This window comes from Ciconia boyciana, chromosome 15 (genome assembly GCF_034638445.1).
Source record: "Ciconia boyciana chromosome 15, ASM3463844v1, whole genome shotgun sequence".
Lineage (NCBI taxonomy): Eukaryota > Metazoa > Chordata > Aves > Ciconiiformes > Ciconiidae > Ciconia > Ciconia boyciana.
In genome coordinates, this window is record NC_132948.1 from 316,255 (window position 1) to 336,188 (window position 19,934).

The following is a 19,934-nucleotide window of genomic DNA, read 5'->3' on the forward strand; positions in this document are numbered from 1 at the left end:
CCACCTTCACCAGCGAGGCAGCCTACCAAGTGATTAGCTCTCTTTGTCCAAGAAGAGCCCCAGGCAGGTAAAAAGTCTGCTGGGCAGAACTGACTTACTTCATCTGGTTCGTTAAAGACACAAAATGGACCCTCATACTCCGGCTTGGGAGTAAACTCAAAGTCTTCAATATCCTCAGAGACAATCTCCCTGTTTGTGATCAGGTAGCCCTAGGGAGGTGACAAGGAGGCAGTTAGGAGGGCTTGACTTGCAGACAACCCGAAAATGCTGTCCAAATGAAGGGACATTTTCCTCTTGAAAGCCAGAGCTTCTGTCAAGGGGAAACAACTGTTTGGGAGTCATCTGCTGAACCATCGCTGGCCATCGGCTAAGGAGGCCACAGGGAGACATGGGACAGCAGAGTTGTCCTTGTGCTCTCTAGGTTACTACTGCTCCCTCAGAGGAGCACCAGCAACCCGAGCTGGGTACCATGAAACTAAATATCTTATGCATCGTTCAGACATTAATTTCATTTTCACAGCCACACAGCAAGCAGCCAGCAGCAAGGCAAGCCTGGAGCGAGCTGGGTTGGAGGCGAAATGCTGGCTTGCTCCCCAGCTTCGCTGCTGGAGCATGGAGGAAACCACTCTGCTGTCCCTTACCTGCCCATCAATCATGTAGGAGATCATCATGATCTGGTCTGTCTCCGCATCAGGAAACTTCAAAGGGAGTTTGGTAGTTTCAATGTCAAAGGCGAGAACGACCGGATCCTGAACAGGACCAAATCCATTAGAAAATATTCTAAAGCATTAAGGAGTTAAAGAGGGATTCCCATTAAGCCCAGTGCTAGCCCAGAAAGCAAACCAGACCCTCCCCAGTAATCATTTTTCTGCTTTATCAATGAAAAAATCATTACCCAAGCCCAGAAACAAAGCTTTTCCGCTGCACACCATGGTATGACACCGGCAGCGCATTGGAAACCAGCTCCTCAGGGCGGACACACCAGCCATGCACCGGGACAGACTGACACCTGCCCAATCAACGCTCACCGGTCGCTCCACGAGGTCGTCTCGGCGGGTGATTTCGGGGGGGTAGGTGCTGCCCCGGTATCGCACGTTGTACCAGTGAGCCTGTCAAGAGAGGAGGGCGGGCAGTGCCTTACTGCAGGGCCAGCTCCTTGCATCACTTCTGTTCGGCAGCTGGGGACAGAGCTGCACGAATTAAATGCAGCCCAGAAGAAAGGCTCAAACTGTGGCTGTGCATCAATCATTTAACCCTTCTGCGTGTTGTTAACTAAGGAGAAGGCACAGCAGTACGGGTGTAAGCTTTACACATGAACTCATCATCACTGACACCTTTGCAAAGGTCCTCGAGAGAAAACCTTTCCACCTTGCCTGCACTTCAGGAGTACAGCAGCAGGAAAGCAAAGCTCTTCCAGCTTCCCTATTCCTTACTCACCACGTGGATCTTCAGGTCAATAGAGAGGCGAATGTGGTAGGGTACGTCGTACTCCCGCATATCCACAATGTTGTCCATCTGGTTGGCAGCCTTTCTGGAGGCCCCTTCCTCATCCGTGCTCAGGCTGCCTCCGCTCAGAGCGCTGCAAGGAGTGGAGCAAAGCAGCCGCCTTACCTGAGTGCGCATCTCTGCAGGCTCGGCTGCGAGGGACAGCCACGCGGCACTGGTGACACCCGGCAGCGGGAGTCAGTGACAGGAGAGGAGCAGATAGGAAACGCTTCCCCGCCATGCAACCACACTCTGCTTGCAGAGGCATCCCTGGGATGGACAGCACACACAGTCCCGTCGCTCCTGTCTAAATTCACCTTTCTCATGTTTGTGAGCTGTGTCTGCGCAGAAGTACAGGCAGACAAAACCCACACGTGCCTGTGTAATGAACAGTTCTTACAGCACTGGATTTATAAATATGGTAACAAGTCTAAGCATCACGAGGCAACCTGGGAATCCCTTTGAACAGGGACAGTACACATTCCAGGTGAGCAGGGAGCACTCATTTTGCTTGATTCTTCTCCCTCAAGTTTCAACTGAAATCAGACTTCAGGGCCAGGAAACCAAAGAGAGGGGCGAATTTTTCATGTGTATATTCTGGTTGACTTTAAAAACAAAGTTTCTTATTTTTTCTCTGTCTGCAACTGTTTCCAATCTTGTAAACAAGTGCCTGGCTTTTTATTCAGATAGAAAATATTTGTTGGGTTTTTTTCCCCCTTTAGTCACAGCTAGAAGTAAGGTTGCCCAGTGCCTCTCAGTATCCTTTCTCAGGGGACAAGGAATCTCTTTGACTGGCGGGCAGAGGTACCACCACAGCACATCACATCCCAGAGGCTCTGAGGCCTCGTGATGTGCAGCACTGAGCTGGAAGAACCACCTCAGAGATGGGTGGCAGAGAGGCATAGCTGGGGTCAGACCCCAGGCAGAATAACATCGCTCTGTGGACAGCTAAGAAATAATCAAGGGAGCCTAATTATTAACACGAGGGACCGACCAGCCGCCCCAAGGAGAGCTCCCACCTCGACAGCATGGCCGTGTAGACATCGCTCGCCTGGTCTCGCTCTCTGTTTTTCCTCACAGCAGGAGAGATCTCCTTCCGCACCTTCACCAAGTCATCCACTGTGTTGAAGGACAGCTTGATGTAGTTCCTTTTCAGGCCCACCAAGTGGTTTGGCTGCAAAGCAGCAAGACAACAGGGGAGACAGTACTGAAGGATGGCCACCATAAAGAGAGGGTGGGGAAGGCAGGCGGAAGAACTGGCCAAAAAAGAGGTGCCAATGGGTGGGAGAGTCAAGCACCGAGAAGAGGCTCTGGTGGGCACGTCAGGGAGAAGTGCAAGAGCTGCACAGCAAGGGCCCAGCCAGCCCTGCTGCCTGTGCAGGCAGGACCACGAGCAGGATTCACCCGGGGAAGAGGAGGAAGAGCAGGTCAAGCATGAGCAGCACCCCCCTCCCACAGTACCCTCTCCTCCTCCAATCGTTCTTTAACTCTGCAATTAGACATCTTGAACACACTGTGAAACAGCTGATGTGCTCAAGGAGAGGAATGTAATTACTACCGACAAGCAATTAGCCATACCTAACCCGTTTCTGATAGGCACCACAAGCAGCACTAGGAGACTGAAGTCAAGCACACTGTTTCCCTTCACTACTCAGTCCCTGCCTACTTCACTAGAGCTGTGCAAGGTCAAAAAAAAAAACCACACTACTCAAGAGCACAGAGGGCAGAGGAATACAGACCAGGTCCAAGTCTTCTTTGGGAATAGTTTCCAGCTTTGCAATCTTCCCTTGGAACTTCTTGGAGAGGAAGGAGGACACTTCTCGCTCGCAGCCCTGCCGAGAGACCCTGGGGCTGAGCAGCGTGGCTCTGTCCCTGGGAAGAAGACCGTCCCAAAGCAGGATGCCCAGGAGGTCTTGAGCTCCCCAGGGACCTGCTGTCCCCTTCCCTGGGGGCCTCAGCCCTCCCTAGGTCCCCTCCTCACCTTCTGGGTGGCGATGTAGAAGTAGGGCTTGTAGGGCAGGGCCACCTACGAGACAGCAGATGGGTGACAGCGGTGGGTCCCCTCGTGGGACCTTGCACCCCGCCCAGCCCCTCCGAGGACCCACCTTGAAGCGGCTCCCATCCTCCTGGATGAAGTAGTAGTCCACAGCGCTCACTGACCGCCGGTCCTCGTCCAGCACCTCCGTCTGCCCACGGGCACCATGGACTCAGCGGGGTCCCTCCGTGAGACCCCTCAGGCCCACTGGGGCCCCTCCACGGGACCTCCCCCCGGGCCCTACCGGGTCTCTCCGTGGGACCCCCCACCGTGCCCCATCGGTCGGATGCTCGCCCCCCGCCCCGCCGGTCCGTACCGGGTGCATGTTGATGAGCCAGCCCGTCCGCTCGCCGGGCTCCGCTGGCCGCTCGAAGCCGAACAGCGCGTCCAGCCGGTCCGTGCGCTGCGATCGCTCCAGGCGCTTGAGAGCGGACAGCGCGGGGCCATCGTCCCTGCCAGACGCCGCGCCCTCAGCCCCCGCCGCCGGCTCCCGGGGCCCGCCCGCCCGCCGCCCCCGCCGCGCTCCCTCGGGGTCCCCGCCGCCGCCCGGCTCGGCGCGCCCCCCGCCGCCCCGCAGCCCCATCCCGGCCCGGCCCGGCCCGGCGCGCCGCCGCGGAAGGAATTTCCCGCGCTGAGCCCGGTTCCCGCGAGAGCGAACCCCCGCCACCCCGCCCCGCGGCGAGAGCACCAATCAGAGAGCGGCCCCGCCTCCCCCGCGGGCGCTCCCACCAATGCGGGGTGGAGCGCCCCGGCGCGCCGCGCCACGCCCCCGGGCGCCCCCCTCCCGCCGGGCCCTGCCCGCCCAGCGGCGGTGCCGGTGGTGCCGGGGCTGCCCGTGACGGGCCCGGGCGGGGGCGGCCCCCGCGGCTGCTGGGGCAGAGCGGCTGCTGCGGGTGTGCGGCGGAGGCAGCCCGCTGCCCGCTCCTGGCTGCGAAGCTGACTGCCCCTTGGCCGACTGAGGCATGCCGGGGGAGCTCTCCCACAGCCCGAGAGGTGGAGGAGCAGGCCGGCACACCGTGCCTGTGCGCAGAGACATAACGGCGTGGCCGCCGCCGGCACTCCCCGCCGGGATCTCCCTGCCCGGCCGCTGGAGCCCAGGGACCTGCCCAGGCTGAGGGAGGTGGCTGCCGCTTTCCCCTTTGCGGATTCAGCCAGCAGCGAAGCTGAGCGCGTGTCCCAGAGACACACGCATGGACACGCAGACACAGGACACACAGACGGCCACAGGCAAGGCGCTGCCGTCATCAGCACCCACGCACAGGACCCACATCACGCACCAGCCCCGTCCCCTCCTCCTCCGGGCTGGCAGAGGTGGGAGCTCACGATTACAGGCACACACACACTCGTGGGTCCCCCGAGCACCGGCATGGCCCCTCTGTCCTCCTGGCCCCCCTGCCTGGACCCCGGCCCTCAGACGCACCCCGTGATGGGTCCTTGACTTTCCAGCTGGTCCAGCTTGAATTTTGCTGGGGAATGCACAGGCACACCCCACACAGACCCGGTTTGGGGGGGATGCTCTCGCTCCCCACCAGACACATAGGCTGTGACACACGGTTCGGCTCCAGGTGCACAGAGCCCCTCGTTCACCTCACATTGGTCCCCCCCAGTAGCTAGTTTTGGGGACACCATTCCCACCCCGTGGCTGGAGGTTAAAGACCCCACTCACTCCAGTAGCTGCACTGGGACCCCACTCATTCTCGTAGGTTGTTGAAGGAGAAGCCGCTGCCTGAGCACTCACACGCCATTCAGGGAGTCGCACACTCACCACCCGAGACCTGAACTGCTCGGACTGGAGTCCCTTCGCAGCGGCAGCTCCACGGAGCTGACGGGTGCCCCTGTTCGACTTCTCACGCACACACACACTCGCTCTCGGGCGCTTCCTCTCCCCTCTGGCTCGACCCGAGGTTTCCTGAAGCAGAGGTTTCCAGAATACGATGTACGCCAGATGAATTTATTGATTGGTACAACGGTGAAAACAGCTCGAGCTGGGTGCCTCTGGAGAGGGACCCAGAACAAAGAAATCCCTGGGTAATTACACCCTTACAATTTACATTCCCCTCCCCTCAGGAGGCAGTTTGGCCCAATAGTAGTAGCAGGGTCTGGGGTCTTCCCGTTCTTCACTGGGTCTCTTCGTTGTGTCTAGGCAGGGCGATTCTTCTCTTATCTCTAAGGTTGCAGCTTCTGCTAAGGTGGAAGCCTCCTTATCTTTCTGCTTTGCACCGGTTTCAGAGCCTTCCTTCATGTAGCCAAGTAAAAGTTCAGTGCACCATCAGTGGGTCCAGGCGAAAGTCCACAGATTGCGGCCTAAGGCTTCAGCAAGCCTTGATACTAACGCTGGAGTGACTACTGCAACAAGGTGACACCAAATCCCCTGACGCACCCACAGGTCTCACCAGTAGCTGGCACTCGGTCCTTGCAGCACACACTCACACAGGATAGAGAGTGAGATGACGCAGAGAAATAGCTAAGAAAACTTTTAATAAGAAAACATAAAAAGATAGGACAGACTGTGGTGACCAGGGACACGGCTCAGCCAAACTGGCCCTGGTTTATACCTGAGTGGCTCCTTTTATACCCCTCCCTGCCTCCCCCAGCTTTGGTCCTCCTGGCACCCCTTCCCGTCCCCACGGGTCCATTCCCGCACCCCTCCCAGCCCGTGTCCGGGGTCCCCCTGGTTCACACGCTCAGCAGTTGCAAAGCGCAGGCTGATCCTCCTGGAAGGGCCAGCCCCAGTGTGCTTTCTGGATAGCCCATGAATTAGTGTGAGCGGTGATGCCTGGTCCCCTTCACTGCCTCCCTTGTCATCTGGCGGTCAGGTCTGTGTCCCTGCAGGGTCTTGTTCCCAGCACCCTTCCTTTTCGTATTATCCCTGGTTGCACTGAAGGTCCTCAACCCTTAACAGAGCAGAGACACACTCTTATAGCATGTTTCAGCAGCAATGTGCTGTCCTGGTGTTCAAGAGAAGAAATAAATATAAAGCAGCAGTCTCATTTCCACCCCACAAAGCCATGGAGTGCGTGGTGGTGACCATTTCACTCAACACTCCCTGGGAGCTCCTTTGAGCTTCCAGAAGTTGCTGTCTCCACTTAGGCAAGTCTGAATTTCACCTGAGCTTGACCCAAAAAATCCCTTCTTAGATACTGGACACCAGAGCAGAGTGCTCCTGCCCTGATTGGCGTGTCCAATAGCAGGAGGATGCCATCAGTGAAGGCATCCACATGATCCAGAAAGGAACTGATTTTGTGGATGCGAAGAATGTGATTTAAAAATAATCTGCTGTCTTTCTTTGGAACATAAAGCAGCTGCTATTGAGTCAGACTTTCCCTGAAGATGCATGAACCTGTATCTCTTACCCTTGCTATTTTTCATGGCTTCTTTGGGAGGAGCTTCTTCACCCCCGGTTGCTGCTGGGGTCAGGATGCTTGTTTGGTCCTTCAGTGAATTTTGGTCATTTGGGTAAACTAGGCTGGAGGAAAACGAGGGGAAGGTTTGATGTTGATATGGGTTCACATCAACATCTATGGCTTGCTGTGGCTTGTGCGTGAGAACAAGCCTTTGCAGACAGCTCTGCGTGGTAAAGCAGCTCTCCTCTTCCAGACATGAGAGGTGCCCACGGACACTGAGGACGGGGAGGCTGAGCTGGAGGTACCTGTTGTGATGGGAGCTCCTCTGCTAGCAGCTGCCTGGAGCTTCTGCAGAGGCAGAGGCCCTGTCTCAGGGAGGCAGAGAAGTCCAAGGTATTGGCACTGGATTGGGAACCAAGGTCTCTTGTTCCAACAGCTTCTCACCAGTGGTCGGTGTGACACTGGTTGTCCACTGCTGGCAACCGAGTCAGCCAAGCAAGGCAGGCCTGAGACTGGGCAGTTCAGGTGGCTTATTGCTGCTTTGCACCGTGGGTTTTGCACTGAAAGGTCAGGATTCAGGTGCTGGTAAACCTGACTGCCCTTCCGTTGTTCCCTTAAGATGGGCAATGTGAGCAAAAGCAGTCTGCTTTCCCAGGCCTAGCTGGACTCCTCCAGGTCTGCGATGAGGTACGGGTCTTTCATCCGGAGGATCTTGTAGAGTTGCTCCTGGGCCTCCAGCCCTTTCTTCTCAGCTAGCTCCAGCAAAACTTGGTTCCTCCTTTGACTTGTATCTTTACCTCGCACCTCCTCTTCTTCATCGCTGTTGATGACGTTTGCCTCCCGTAAGTGTAGCAGAATGGTGGAGAGCTGTCTCATCCTGGAGCAAAGCTCGGTCTTGTGCTTCTTCATGAAGGCTGCGCCTAGCAGACACCAAGCCCATGTTACTGTGCTGCACACGGCCAGGCAGCCGCAGGCGAGTGCCATGCTGCTGTACGTGGCATCCTAAACCAGTGGACACCATGACTGTGCACCCTGTCCCGTAGCCACATGCACCCTCCATCCCTCCACCAAAAAGGATGGGCACCTGCTGCACCAGGGGTGGGAGCACTGGAGGCAGGGCAAGGAAGGAGGCGGGAATGTGAAGTCAGAGCTGGGGGAGGTGAGGTCGGTGGCAGCCCCTATCACCTGCAGGCAACTGTCCCCTCTGGGATTCCTACAGTGTCTGGGCATGGAGTTACTGTCCTGCCCCCCACTCTGCAAGGTGAGGAGCTCCTAACTCAGAGCACAGGTTGCTCAAAGCTCTGAAATCTCGCAGGATTACAAGCAGTTTGTAAAGAAACAGAGCCTGGAAAGGCAGCCGATCCCAGCAGGGTGCTGAGCAAGCCGCGGGTCAGTGCAGTGGGCAGCGCTGCCTGGCTTCTCCTCCCAAGTCTCCATCCAGTCCTCCTACGCGAGGTTGAAGTGGGCACCCAGACAGGCATCTCCTTGTAGAATCACAGGATGGTTTGGGTTGGAAGGGACCTTTAAAGATCACCTAGTCCAACCCCCCTGCCGTGGGCAGGGTCATCTTTCACCAGATCAGGTTGCTCAAAGCCCCGTCCAACCTGGCCTTAAACACTTCCAGGGATGGGGCATCCACAGCTTCTCTGGGCAACCTGTTCCAGTGCCTCACCACCCTCAGCATAAGAAATTTCTTCCTTATGTCCAATCTAAACCTGCTCTCTTTCAGTTTAAAACCATTGCCCCTTGTCCTGTCCTTGCTCTTGTCTGCCACCCTACTCTCTTGGTGCTCTCGGGCAGGTTGTAGGCCAGTGTGGTGACTCCACATGCATGGCAAGGAAAAAGAATAACACTGCAATGTCCAAATTTATGTCTGTCTGAGCCAGGCCTATCTGCCTCAACCTGTGGCTTAGCTGCCTGGATGTCCTCTTGGATATGGCCTTTCATTAGTAAGACAAGATGCAAGGGGTAATGATGAAGTGTTGTGGCCCTGGAGAAATTAGGCTGGGATAATATCTGCAAAACTGCTGGGCAGCATGTTGTTACTGTAGTTGAAGCAAGTCGAAAGCAAAGCTTTCTTGGTCAGAAACTCCTGGAACTGCTGTAAAGGTGGCCCTGCTGTCCCCTCTGCCAACGCCTGGTTGCAGGCTCCTTCCCAGGGGCGTCATGCCCGTGGAGAAGGCTCCTGTTTGGCACAGGGTCTGTCAGCCCCCAAGCTGGCTGTATGGATGCAGCAGCTGTACCACTTACTAGAACTCCAATGAAATATTATTTATGGACCGTGCACTGTACTAGCTACAGCTCATTGTCTGTAACAACAGCATGTCTGTCCCCAAAGAAGGCAAACCAGTTTGGAGGGTCACCTGCACTATGCCACTTTACCCACCGGCGTGGCACAGAGCATGCTGCCAGCAACGTGGGAATAAAAGTTTGAGGTTGCAGCTTTCAAGGCTTTTTGTCTAGGAACTATCATAAGGATGGGAAAAGAGGCTGATATCTGCTTTAAACCAGAGGATGGTGAGCTCCAAAGAAATAGATTCAGACTCTAGAAATGCGTCTCTGAAACACTGTACTGACCTGACAAGGTCTTGGAGACGCAGGCAGGAGGATTAATATCACCTGAAAGAGAGAGGAGGGAGATCACTGAATATGCCATCACTGAAATGATGGTGCCTAATCTTCCACGACATCTTCCTGAGGTGCCTAATCCTCCACGAAGCCATTAGCCATTCCTCCTACTGTTCCTGCCCATCTATGGAGAACTCAATAAAAGGTCCTGGGCTCTGCACAGTTGTAGGTGTTACTTTTAGGAGGTGCTGGATTATACTAACAGAGAGGGGGTCTCAAGGCACGCTGAGCAGTACCGTACCCTGCGCCTGTGAGATGCTGCTGCCCGCCGCTCCTCTGCCAAGCTTTCCCACAGGGGACCCCACGGGTGGGTGTTGCTACGTGAAGTTAATGGCATGTGTGGTGGCTGCTGAGCTGAGCCGGCAGCAGCTGGGCAGAGAGGCGTGGAGATTAGGAACCTGCCGCTCTGGAGCTGGGTGCACCTCTGTCCTCCCAGGGGACACACGAACATGAGTCTTGGCATCTGCCATCGCTGACCCTGCTCCTTCTGCCTCCATCATCTGCTGTTCTGACTGAAGTTCTGCACGGGACCTAAGTCAGTACAGTCAGCCCTAAAGCAGGATAGTTGTAAGCAATGGTCTCTTGATGCCACAAGAGAGCAATGCCCACACCATCAGCAGGCTTGCTATGTGCCACATTCATGATGCCACTGTGAGCAGAGACGCGTGGTGAAGGCAGGCTCTGGTCCATCTGGCCTTGCCCCGATCCTGTGTGCTCTGGGTGTTGTTTCACACACTGGTGTTGCACCCAGCAAATCTGGAAAAGTAGTGCTGGCTGAAACACGTAGTTTTTATGTTGCTGGTTTTCACTAAAATTTTGGTATTCTCCTTACCTCCTCTGCATTGCACAGTGGTTGCACTAGCATGTCTATGTTCGTTACATTAATGGACTTTTAAAAATAAGTCAGATTTCTATGCAAACAGTAGCCAAGAGAACAGAGAGACACCAATAGTGCTGTCATGCTCTCTTAAACCCCAGCATTAATGTGAAACTCCACATTAAATCTGAAGCTCTGGTCTACTGACATTGGGGTGTCCTTTCAGGTCCCTATTCTTCAGTGGCCAATTGCTGCATACGCGGGGTTTGCTTTCCCTGCAGGACGCGTGGACCACGACTGTGACCACAAAGTGCGTGAGGTGTGCTTGGGTGGTGCACCTCTGCTTTTGCTAAGGTGAATGAGCCCCTAGATGGACCTGCTGTTCCTACCTGATCTCAGTGATGCCCTCCAGACCACAGCGTCATTGCGTGTGTCTGTCATAAAAAGCCCAATTTCCTCTGCCATGTTCCTGATGTAGATCTCGACAAAGAGCTGCTGTTCCTTTGGACTCTTGTAGCAAAATGGCAAGTGTGCCTGTAAAGGTAAGAAGCAAGTTGAGTCTTTCTCACCATGGGGAGCTGCAGTGAATTCGCATACATCATCCTGTGTTTCCTGGCCATAACAGCAAGAGGAAAGACAAGGGAAGATGCACATGTCAGGGCTCTGCTATGCTGCCAGTATCACAAATTTTGGTTGGAAGGGACCTCTGGAGTGTTGTATCTCATCTGCCTCTCTAAGACGGACCAACGTCAAGTCTAGATCTGCTCAGCTGGGGCTTTGTCTAGCTGACTAATGAAAACCTCAAAGAGCAGAGATTCACCACCTTCTAACCTTCTCTGATGGCTGCATCTCCACTGAGTGATAAAATTTTTCCTAACATTCAGCCTGAACTTCCCAGCTTGCAACTTATGGCTTTTACCGCTTTTACCTGACACTGCCGAGAGCTTGGCTCCATCATCTTTACAACTGCTCTTCAAGGCAGAGTGCCCAGTTACTACCTGGTCATTCCAGGAAGTGGGAAAACCAAACCCTACCTCATGATTCATGGGTTTAAGACTGTTTCTCAATTAAGCTGAAGGCCCTGGCTGTCTGGGGCTGTGCTCAGCTCAGTAGCAGGGTTGTAGCTGCAAGGGGGGCATGATGAATAAGCTGGAGGGATGGGATGCCATTCAGAGGAACCTGGAGAGGCTGGAGAACTTAGCTAGCAGGAAGATCATGCAATTCGGCAAAGGCAAATGTAGAGTCTTGCATCTGGGATGGAATAGTCCCGCACCAGACAAGACCCTGGGCACTGGGTGGACACAGAAAGCAGCTTCGCAGGGAAGGGCTTGGGGAGTCCTGGTGGGCATGCAAGTTGAACAGGAGTCAGCAGTCTGCCCTGGCAGCAAAGGCTGGCCGCATCCCGGGCTGTATTAGCAAGACCACAGCTAGCACAGTGAGGTCAGGGATTCCTTCCCTCTGTTCAGCACTTGTGAGACCACATTTGGGCACTGGGTCCAGTTTGGGGCTTCCCAGTACAAGAAAGACATGGACATCCTGGAGCAAGGCCAGCTCCAGGATGGAGTGCACAACATACAAGCAGATGCAGAGGGAACTGGGTTTGTTCGACACGGAGAAGTCACAGGGAGAACTAGTCACTGTCTTTAACCATGTGAAGGGGGACTAAACAAAAGACAGAGCCAGCCTCCTGGAGGTGCACAGCGATGAGACAAGACGCAACAGGCACAGGCTGCAGCAAAGGAAACTCCAATTAGATAATAGGGGAAAAAAAAAATCACAATGAAGGTGTTACAACACTGGACTAGAGACCCAGAGAGGCTGTGGTATCTCCATTCTTGGAGATATTCAGCCTTGACTGGGCATGGCCTTGAGCACCTTGATCTAACTGTAAAATTCACATGCTTTGAGCAAGAGGTTGGACCAGAGACCTCCTGAGGTCCCATCCAAACTAAGTTTCTCTGATTCCCTTTTCATGGTTATGGTGCAGTACAGACCCACGAAAGGAGATTTTCATAACCACCCATGAAGCTGCCATTGGACTGTCATCAGCTGCTCTCAGGATGTCACAAACTCCTGTGTAAAACAAGTAACCACAAGGACTAAATGGCCAAATCTTCCCAGATTTTCCCAGCCCTTTCAATCTGATTGCCACAGGGCACGGTGCTCAAAATCAGAAATCCTCAAATGGAGTTTCAACAGAGAAAGAAGTCATATCACATCATGGCATAGAGAGAAAGTCTCTCTCCAGTCCTGCTCCTAAGCTAAGGAAACTCATTGCAGAGGAGATGAAGATGAAGGACTTGGGACCACACCTGAGACAACACCTCTGAAATTCCTTCTTGATATGCAGCTATGGTAAGTCCAACAAGTCCCACATTATGATTTCTGCCATAAGGAAAACCACCCCCTTTGGGGCTTTGGGGTGTGCTCCGTGCTCTTTCTGGGGATGTGTATCATGAAATACCTTTGCCACTTGTAACCAGTACAGCTCCCTGCACCTCTGGCTCTGAGACCTAGTAAGACAGATCCTGGTAGCAGAATATGGCTGAAGACAGAGATTTCTTGTATTTTCTATTTCACTGCAGAAAAAAAGGGAACAATCCTACTTACTTCAGGTGTTATCACCACGGAATTTGTACTGGCCACCTGGTAAATGCAGCCGAAGAACAGAGGGTTGAATGGAGGAGGCTTGGGAATAAGCTTTGCATTCCAATTCATTTCTTGTTTTTCAATGGCCTGTAAACATGAAGTATCGCTTTTGAGAGAGGAAAAAAGAAGAGCTGTGAACTGGAGGTAGCCCTCAGAAAGTCAAGAAGAGAAGAGATCAACGCAGTCAGAACAGACCACTGAGTGTGTATTACAGGCAGTGCTGAGCTTCAGGGGCCAGGCAGCTCCCACTCGCTGCAGGCAGGAACCTACCGTGTGCAGGCAGGAACACGGGCAGGGTAATGCATTGTCACTCTGTGAAAGAGGGTAAGGGCTTGCACACAACAGGATAACGGCTGGTACGCAGCCACCTATTGCTGTGCCTGGCAGCGGCCAGCAAGTCCTACATCTGCTCCGTGTTGCAGAGCATCCTGTGCCACGGCTTCACTCATGCTAGGATATGCTGTCCCAGCCAAAAACATGGAAAGCGATTCCTGGAGGCATCTGTGAAAGAGGAGAGTGGGGGAGGCAGGAGCAAGGATGCTGTCCTGCAGTGGGAGATGGGGCGCAGGACCGTGTGTGAATCAGAGGCTGGTGGCAGAAAAACTGGGAGGCATCTCTGCTTATCAAATCCAGTCCCTGCTACTGCAGCCACCCCAGGTGTCATCCTTTTTTAACCCAGTCAAGCTGCCTCCATCTTACCTGCTTCACGGAGTTGTCATCTGGGATCAGGTAGAGGTGAAGAGTTGTATTTGCAGCACTGAGCTGCTGGAAGATCAGCACCAAGGAGTGCATAGGGAGTGAATTTAAGGTTGAACGTAACCTCCTCCAAAGCACCCCAAGGAGTGAGAAGCTGGGATTCACCAGGATAGCAGAGGAAGTGGTCAGTCTGGTCGGTACCTTCAGGAACATCTTCCCAGATATAAAATGGGCAATGGATGCTAACAGGATGCTACTTAATTCTGCAAGAGACAGCAAAGGCAACAAGGTTCTGTTTAGTCGTCCTGGCACCCTCTCAGGCTGCCTCCTTCGCTTTAAGTCTTTAGCAGCAGAAAGGAGACACATGCCCACACACAATGACATGCTCTGCTTTACGTCCCATGTGTGCCCTGGGCTTTTGGGGTTTGGTAGGGAGTTGCAGGCCTTTGGCAGTCTTCCTGCGGGCTCAAAAAACTGGAAATCTGAAGGTGGCAGCTTGGGACCATAAAAATTGTCAGGCTGCACTCATGCAGCATCCTGCGTGCAAGCGCCACACCACCACGTCCCGGGGAGGCAGACGGTCACTGCGTGACAAGTCACTCTAGTTTTTGATCACCAGAGCAGCCTGAACATTCCGAGGTGACATCCCCAGGGATGACTGGGTCAGAAAGCTCTGCTGATGCCCAGTCACCCGGATTATCTCTGGAGCACACTTTGCTGCTAACCTGACAGATAAATATAATTCCAGCATTTTGCTTAGCACAGCCGTGTCAGTGAAGAGCCACTGGTTGGCTGACACGGCTGTGCTTGCCAGGCCCTAGGTGGGAGATGGAGACAGGCAACAAGAAGCTCCTTTCGCAGCATGCTCTGTTTCGGAAGACAACACAGACTTGCCAGGAAGAGTCCCTCGGCCAGCATACCCAGCGCCTGTGTCAGGGCCCCCCAGCATGGGAAACTGGGACTCCTCCGCACGCTCTGCAGCCCAGCTGCGGGTGCGACGCTCCTTCTCCACTCGTTAACAGCAGCTTGTTAAGAGCACTGCAGGACAGAGGACCCAGATCCAAGCCTTGCGGCTCCCCATGTTGCCTGGGTGAAAATGGACAATTTCATTCCACTTAATCTTCTGCCTGGGCCAGCTCTGACCTGTTGCATCCCACCCCAGGGCGGTCCAGCCTGTGGGTAGGCGCAGCTGGCCAGCTCCTGTCCCAGTGGAGCAGAGCAGGGACGTCCATTGCCATCCACAGCTGCCATAGATGTGCAAAGATGTGCAAAGAGCTGAGAAACTCTCTGGGGGAGCCCAGGGGCTGATCTGCAGCTGGGCTGGAGTAGTGCCCTGGGGGTCATCACATCAGCTGGGAGGAGAGGGTGGGCAAGGGGGGCTGGCGGTGTGGAGCAGGAGCTGGCGAAGGCACCACTGCGAAGGCTTGATAGAAAGTAGGAGAAGGACGAAGGATGCCAAAGCAAAGCAGAGGAATACAATGGAGTACAGGGGACCTCGGCGGGAAGGGAGAATTTGGCCCTGTCTGGAGAGAGGTCTCCAGGGAGCTGGAGACGCCCCCCCAGGGGGACAGGCTGCGGGATGGTGGCTTAGGAGACCCACGTACCTGCGGCTTCTGCATCTCTCAGGCAGATGAAGTGGGGGAGATGCACCGCCTGCACAACCCCGGCCTGCACCTCGATGTGGAAGAGCGGTCCGGCGGGCACCCACATTTCCTGGTCAGCCTTGCTCAGGTGCCTGGTCCAGGTGGCGTATCTGTAGGTGATGGTCACTGCCGACTTCACCTCGAAGCTGAGGCCTGTGATGGAGCACTGGAAGACGCCTGCACCAGGGAGGTGAGCTCTGCAGGTGGGAGGGACAACAGGCTCATGCCACCTGGGATGGGGCTTTTGGAAGGTGCTCCGGCTTTGCCTAACAGCTCTTACCGGTACACGGTGCGGTACTTCAAAAAGTCTTGGGTTATCTCTGGCATCACTTTTGGAAGATCCTGCAACACAAGCGTGGCCCGTTTGGGACTGAATGGGGAGTTGCGCACTGGGATGCAGCTTGGCGTGGGAGCTCGGAGCCTCGCAAGCAGCAACAGGGGATCAGCAGCTGCTGCCTGGTGCCCAGAAAGGCATCACTCTCATCATTGAAGAGGCCAGAAAAATCACTGGCAACTCCTCTGCCCTGGGATCCGAAACAAGCACTGGCCATGTCTGAGGCTCATGACCCCTTTAATGCAGATCCCTGTAGGAGTGCCCAAGGGAAATCGTATGCGCAGGCACAGCAAGGAGGACTGAACACTTAGCCCCACTTGGGTAGATGCCACTGGGGTAGTGAAGGCATCGGTTAGTCCATGCATCCTCCATGCATCAGTAGGAAACATAATGGGTGGGCACGCAGAGCGGCTCCCGGAGCTCCAAACTGCGTGTTTCACCCACTGATTTTTAGGATGTATTTTGCAAAGGGGAATTCCAGCTAGGAAAGTTTCTGCTTCCTGAGAGACAAAATATTGTTGGCGGCTGACTTTCTTGTGAGTAAAGCCTGGGCGGTTCCCTCTCTGCCATGGTGTATGAGCAGAGAGGACAGTGGCCACAGGCAGACGAAATGTTTAGCAGCGAGAATACATCTGGGATGCGAGCAAATGGAATTTGTCTTCCCACAAACTTGAAAACTGGGGCAGCGCGTCCTGAGTTAGCGTACCAAAGGGGACCAGGCTCTTCTGGAGGATGAAGAATTGCTGCAAATAACGGGTTTTGAAGGCACACACAACCTCCCAGGTGACAGCCAGGGTCAGTCCCAGGCTCCCTGCTGTGCCATTTCCTTTGGGTGCGACAGTGCCTTGCCAGGACCAGCAAAGCCCTTACCTCCTTCATGCAGCAGTAGTGCTTTTCCCCCAGTGCTGAGGCCAGCTTCAGCCGGTGATAGGTTGCCTGCAGAGGGGAACACAAGGGAAAGCACTCGCAAACTGTTAGTCTCCCCTGCAGCCATGCTTGCCTGCTGGAGGCAGGAGGAGAGGTCTTCTGAGAGCATGAGCAACATTCCCAGTGTAAGGTGTAGTGCTGGCCCTGCTCCCCGCTCCTGCGGGACGGAAACAGGCTGGCGCGGGAGCTGTGCCCGCCTGGCCTGCCGGGAGGGTGAGGCCCCTCTCCTGGGACCGGGGGCAGCTGCCACCCGGCGCAGCGCTGCGGTGGCGATGGGCGATGCCGGACCCCCATCCGCAGGGCCGGCTGTGAGCCTGCGCGCTGCAGCCATGCCTTCCTCCCCAGCCCCGTGGTGCTCCTCATTCAGGCACCCCAGCCTCAGGCATCATGTCCTGAGAGACCTCACCTCTGCTCTCCTCAAGGCCTTGTGTGTCAGAGGTTCGTGAAGGCTTGCGCTCTGCCTCCTTAGGGCTAAGTCTGTGATTGGAACAACAGGAAGACATTGTCATTTTTGCCTTGTGTTTGGGAGAAGCCATCCTCAAGCAGCCTTCACCCAACCTTCCCGATCCCATTAGCTGCACTGGTCCCCTCGTGTACCACCACATGCTCCCACACCTACCGCAACTTCCACATCCTCCTCCATGAACCGCAGCAGGGACATGCTCACCACCATGCAGTGAGCTGAGGTCCTACACTCCCCACCGTGCAGCTCCACCAGCCCCGCTGCACCAAGTTGTCAGTGAGGACCAGGGCATGATCTTACCAAAAAATTTAGGTTTGACAGCTTCACCACCACGTTCCACTGCAACAGCAACACAAAGCAGAGGAGAGCTCAGGAGCCATGTCATGTCCAGAGGAGCATCCCTTCCCCTGCCCGTCCTCTCCCTCTTCTTCACACCTTTGCTATGAAACCTCTTCCTGCCAGTTTGTGCCCACTCGCACCAAGCTGCCGGGCACCAGGAATCCCTCCCAGCTGCCTGTCGCAGGGGGCAGCGCACTGCGGGGCTGAGAACACGCTTCCAGCCTCCACTTCTCCATCCCTCCCTGCCGCCATGCAGAGAGCAGATTTCGTGCTCAGCTTCCAGGAATAGAGTCCTTCCTCTCCTTCCTGCCTTCCTCCTGCATAGGTGCATGCCTGGGCCCTCGCCTTCCTCCCACCTTCCAGTGCAAGCGTGCTCTGGCAGCTCCCTGGTGCACACACAGCCGCAGCTGCCTTGCCCCTTCCCTCCTGCCTGCAGAGGCTCCTGCCTGTGGTCCTGGCCAGGGTCCCTCCTCGGGAGACACCCCGATCTGCACCCACTCCCCCTCTCCCACGTCCAGACGGATCCTCACCCACCTCCCTTGGGCCACGCTGCACCCTGCACTGTTGGCTGCAGTTGGGTGCAAAAAACCAAAAAGCAGTTGGGTGTGATTTCATAGTGTCGCAGGGTCAGGTCGTCCTTCATCTCTCTGCTATTGTAGAGCAGCATTCCCGTTTCAGGGGTCAGGGAGGAGTCCTGTGCATTCAGCTTGGCCTTAAGCTCCCGCACAGTGTCATCCAGAGACACTGGCAATGCAAACATCTTGCCCTCCATATCGTTAATGAAGACACGGATCTCGCTGGGGCTGTCAGCTGCGGGCTGCTGCTCCGCCATGGCGCCTCTTCCAGCCATCCCAGAAGATCTGACGCTCTGGCTCCGTCACTTCCGAAGAAACCGAAAGCGCTGGGTGACGTCAGGGCTGGCCCGCTGTCAAAGTGCCTTCACGCCTCGGCTGAGCGCTCCTTCTCCTGTCCACGGTGCCTGCCTGCACCCGGCTTTCTCCCCTGCCTGCACGGGCTTTCTCCCCTGCCTGCATGGGCTCTCTCCCTGCCTGCACTGGGCTTTTTTCCTCGCCTGCACCAGGCTTTCTCCCCTGCCTGCACCAGGCTTTCTCCCCTGGGCTGCTCCATTCGCACAACCTCTGGCCCTTGTTACCTTCCCTTTCCCCTTCTCCCCCACCTGGCTCCTCTTCCGGGATCTCCTTCCCCGGGGAAGGCAGGGGAAGGCAGGGGAAGGCAGGGGAAGGCAGGGCAGGGCTGTGCAGGCAAGGGCAGAGCTTTTTCCCAAGGGAATGGTGCAGCAGAGGCGTAGCTCCAGCCCGGAAAGCAGGTCTGGGAGTGCCAGAGGGTCCCCCGCTGGGTTACAGGGTCACCCCAGTGCTTACCCTTCACCCGCTCCCCAGCACATCCCTGCCCTCCCTTTCCTGCAGCCCTGCTTGTGCCCGGCCTGGGCAGGACGCGGCTCTGCCCGCCCCATGCTGCATGGGGGACCAGCCCGTCCCTGTCCCTGCTGCAGTGGCGTGTGTGGGGGGGGGTAATTTGGGGGTGGTGGGAGGTGCAGGGCTGCGGGTTGTCATCTCCCTGACCCCTGCAGCGCTGGCAGGGAGCCAAGGGTAGGCAGCACGATGGGCAGCTGCCTGGCACCGCTGGCATTGCCCTGTCGGCCCCCCAGTGAGGCACCGCTGTCCCCCTCGGGGCAGACCCACGGGCCTTGCGCCACAGCACCCACCAGCAGCCCCAGGACGGCTGAGCACCCTGCCACACACCCCAGGGTGCCTGGGGCAGCCCAGGAGCTGGGCAGGAGGGGCAAGACCTGTCAGCAACATGCCAGGGCAGAGGGGGAACAAGGACATTTCAGTGACCAACCCTGCGGTCCAGGGAGTGGACCTGATGGGACTCCCTGATGGGAGTGGCATCAGAGTGATGGAGTCAGTGCCCAGAGCCCAAGGCTGCACTCCAAGAGACGGCGATGACGGGGGCACACACTGCCCAGCAGCTCTGCGGAGTTTGTGGGGAAGGGAGGACCCACAGCCATCCCTCAGGGCTGGGGCTGCCCGCGTGCCCTGCTGTCACGGGTCCTTGCCCTAGCCCAGTCACCCCATTGCAGGCAGAGCTGCAACTCCTGCTGTTCCCGGGGCAGCGCAGCCCCACAGTGCTGCTGGTGTCTCACCGTCCCTCCTCTGGAGCGGTGCGCTTGGCCCTGCAGGGTGCAGCGAAATAGCCCCAAATCTTGTACGCTTGTAGTGTCAGCTGAGCCTAACCGCCTGTGGCCTGCCGACAGAGCTTACTGTTGGGATAATTCCCTGCAAAGTGATTTATCGACTCTTTCCAAGGCCCAGTCCCTGCTGTTTGCTTAGCAGCTGTGTGGAAGCAGTTATCTATACCAGAAGTCAAAAATCCTGCGTGCCAGGTAGCAAAACGGAGATGGCCATCAGCTGCCACAAGCCCCTGCTGCCAGCAGTACTGCATCCCGTGGGATGAGCTCTGCACCGTGCCCCAGCCAGGCACAGCACCACGTGTGGGGTGGCTCCTGCTCTGCTGCCTGCAGACATACCCAGTGGACCTGGTGTCATTTTT

The 19,934-nt window shown here is 55.9% G+C and overlaps 2 protein-coding genes across 6 annotated transcripts in view; both read right to left on the minus strand.

Moving 5' to 3' along the window:
* POLE (DNA polymerase epsilon, catalytic subunit) overlaps window positions 1-4,103 on the minus strand; it is a 29,676-nt gene extending 25,573 nt beyond the window's left edge. The window contains exons 1-9 of the mRNA XM_072880411.1: window positions 3,837-4,103; window positions 3,591-3,671; window positions 3,467-3,511; window positions 3,225-3,317; window positions 2,505-2,659; window positions 1,438-1,579; window positions 1,029-1,109; window positions 642-749; window positions 99-209 (exon numbers count right to left, since the gene is read on the minus strand). Of these exons, the coding sequence (XP_072736512.1) occupies window positions 99-209; window positions 642-749; window positions 1,029-1,109; window positions 1,438-1,579; window positions 2,505-2,659; window positions 3,225-3,317; window positions 3,467-3,511; window positions 3,591-3,671; window positions 3,837-4,103 (1,083 nt within the window). The remainder of the gene's footprint in view (window positions 1-98; window positions 210-641; window positions 750-1,028; window positions 1,110-1,437; window positions 1,580-2,504; window positions 2,660-3,224; window positions 3,318-3,466; window positions 3,512-3,590; window positions 3,672-3,836) is intronic.
* Window positions 4,104-6,178: 2,075 nt separating this feature from the next.
* Window positions 6,179-18,198, minus strand: LOC140660067 (NACHT, LRR and PYD domains-containing protein 1b allele 2-like). 5 transcript variants are annotated; one of them, XR_012045311.1, is made up of 13 exons: window positions 17,895-18,198; window positions 17,322-17,360; window positions 16,965-17,035; window positions 16,502-16,567; window positions 15,578-15,639; window positions 15,259-15,494; window positions 13,658-13,917; window positions 12,920-13,045; window positions 10,699-10,843; window positions 9,442-9,483; window positions 7,170-7,784; window positions 6,874-6,986; window positions 6,179-6,414 (listed from the first exon to the last, which is right to left on the minus strand). XR_012045311.1 is itself a non-coding variant. In XM_072880482.1 (11 exons), the coding sequence occupies exons 1-11, from the start codon at window positions 18,190-18,192 to the stop codon at window positions 7,522-7,524; spliced, it is 1,608 nt and encodes a 535-aa protein (XP_072736583.1). In that variant the 5' UTR covers window positions 18,193-18,198; the 3' UTR covers window positions 6,179-7,521. The 5 variants fall into 5 exon arrangements, 2 of the variants coding, with proteins under 2 accessions (XP_072736583.1, XP_072736584.1); XR_012045309.1 differs by having other exon boundaries at window positions 6,179-6,986; XR_012045310.1 differs by having other exon boundaries at window positions 6,874-7,784.
* Between the last annotated feature and the right edge of the window lie 1,736 nt (window positions 18,199-19,934).

Bases quoted from the DNA above. Each gene is read 5' to 3' on its own strand.
- LOC140660067 (XM_072880482.1), bottom strand. From the start codon at position 18,192: ATGGCGGAGCAGCAGCCCGCAGCTGACAGCCCCAGCGAGATCCGTGTC. The intron at 15,640-16,501 runs GTAAGGGCTTTG...CTTGTGTTGCAG, and splicing joins ACTACTGCTGCATGAAGGAG to GATCTTCCAAAAGTGATGCC. The intron at 7,785-9,441 runs GTCAGTACAGTG...GGTGTCTGCTAG, and splicing joins CGTCTCCAAGACCTTGTCAG to GCGCAGCCTTCATGAAGAAG.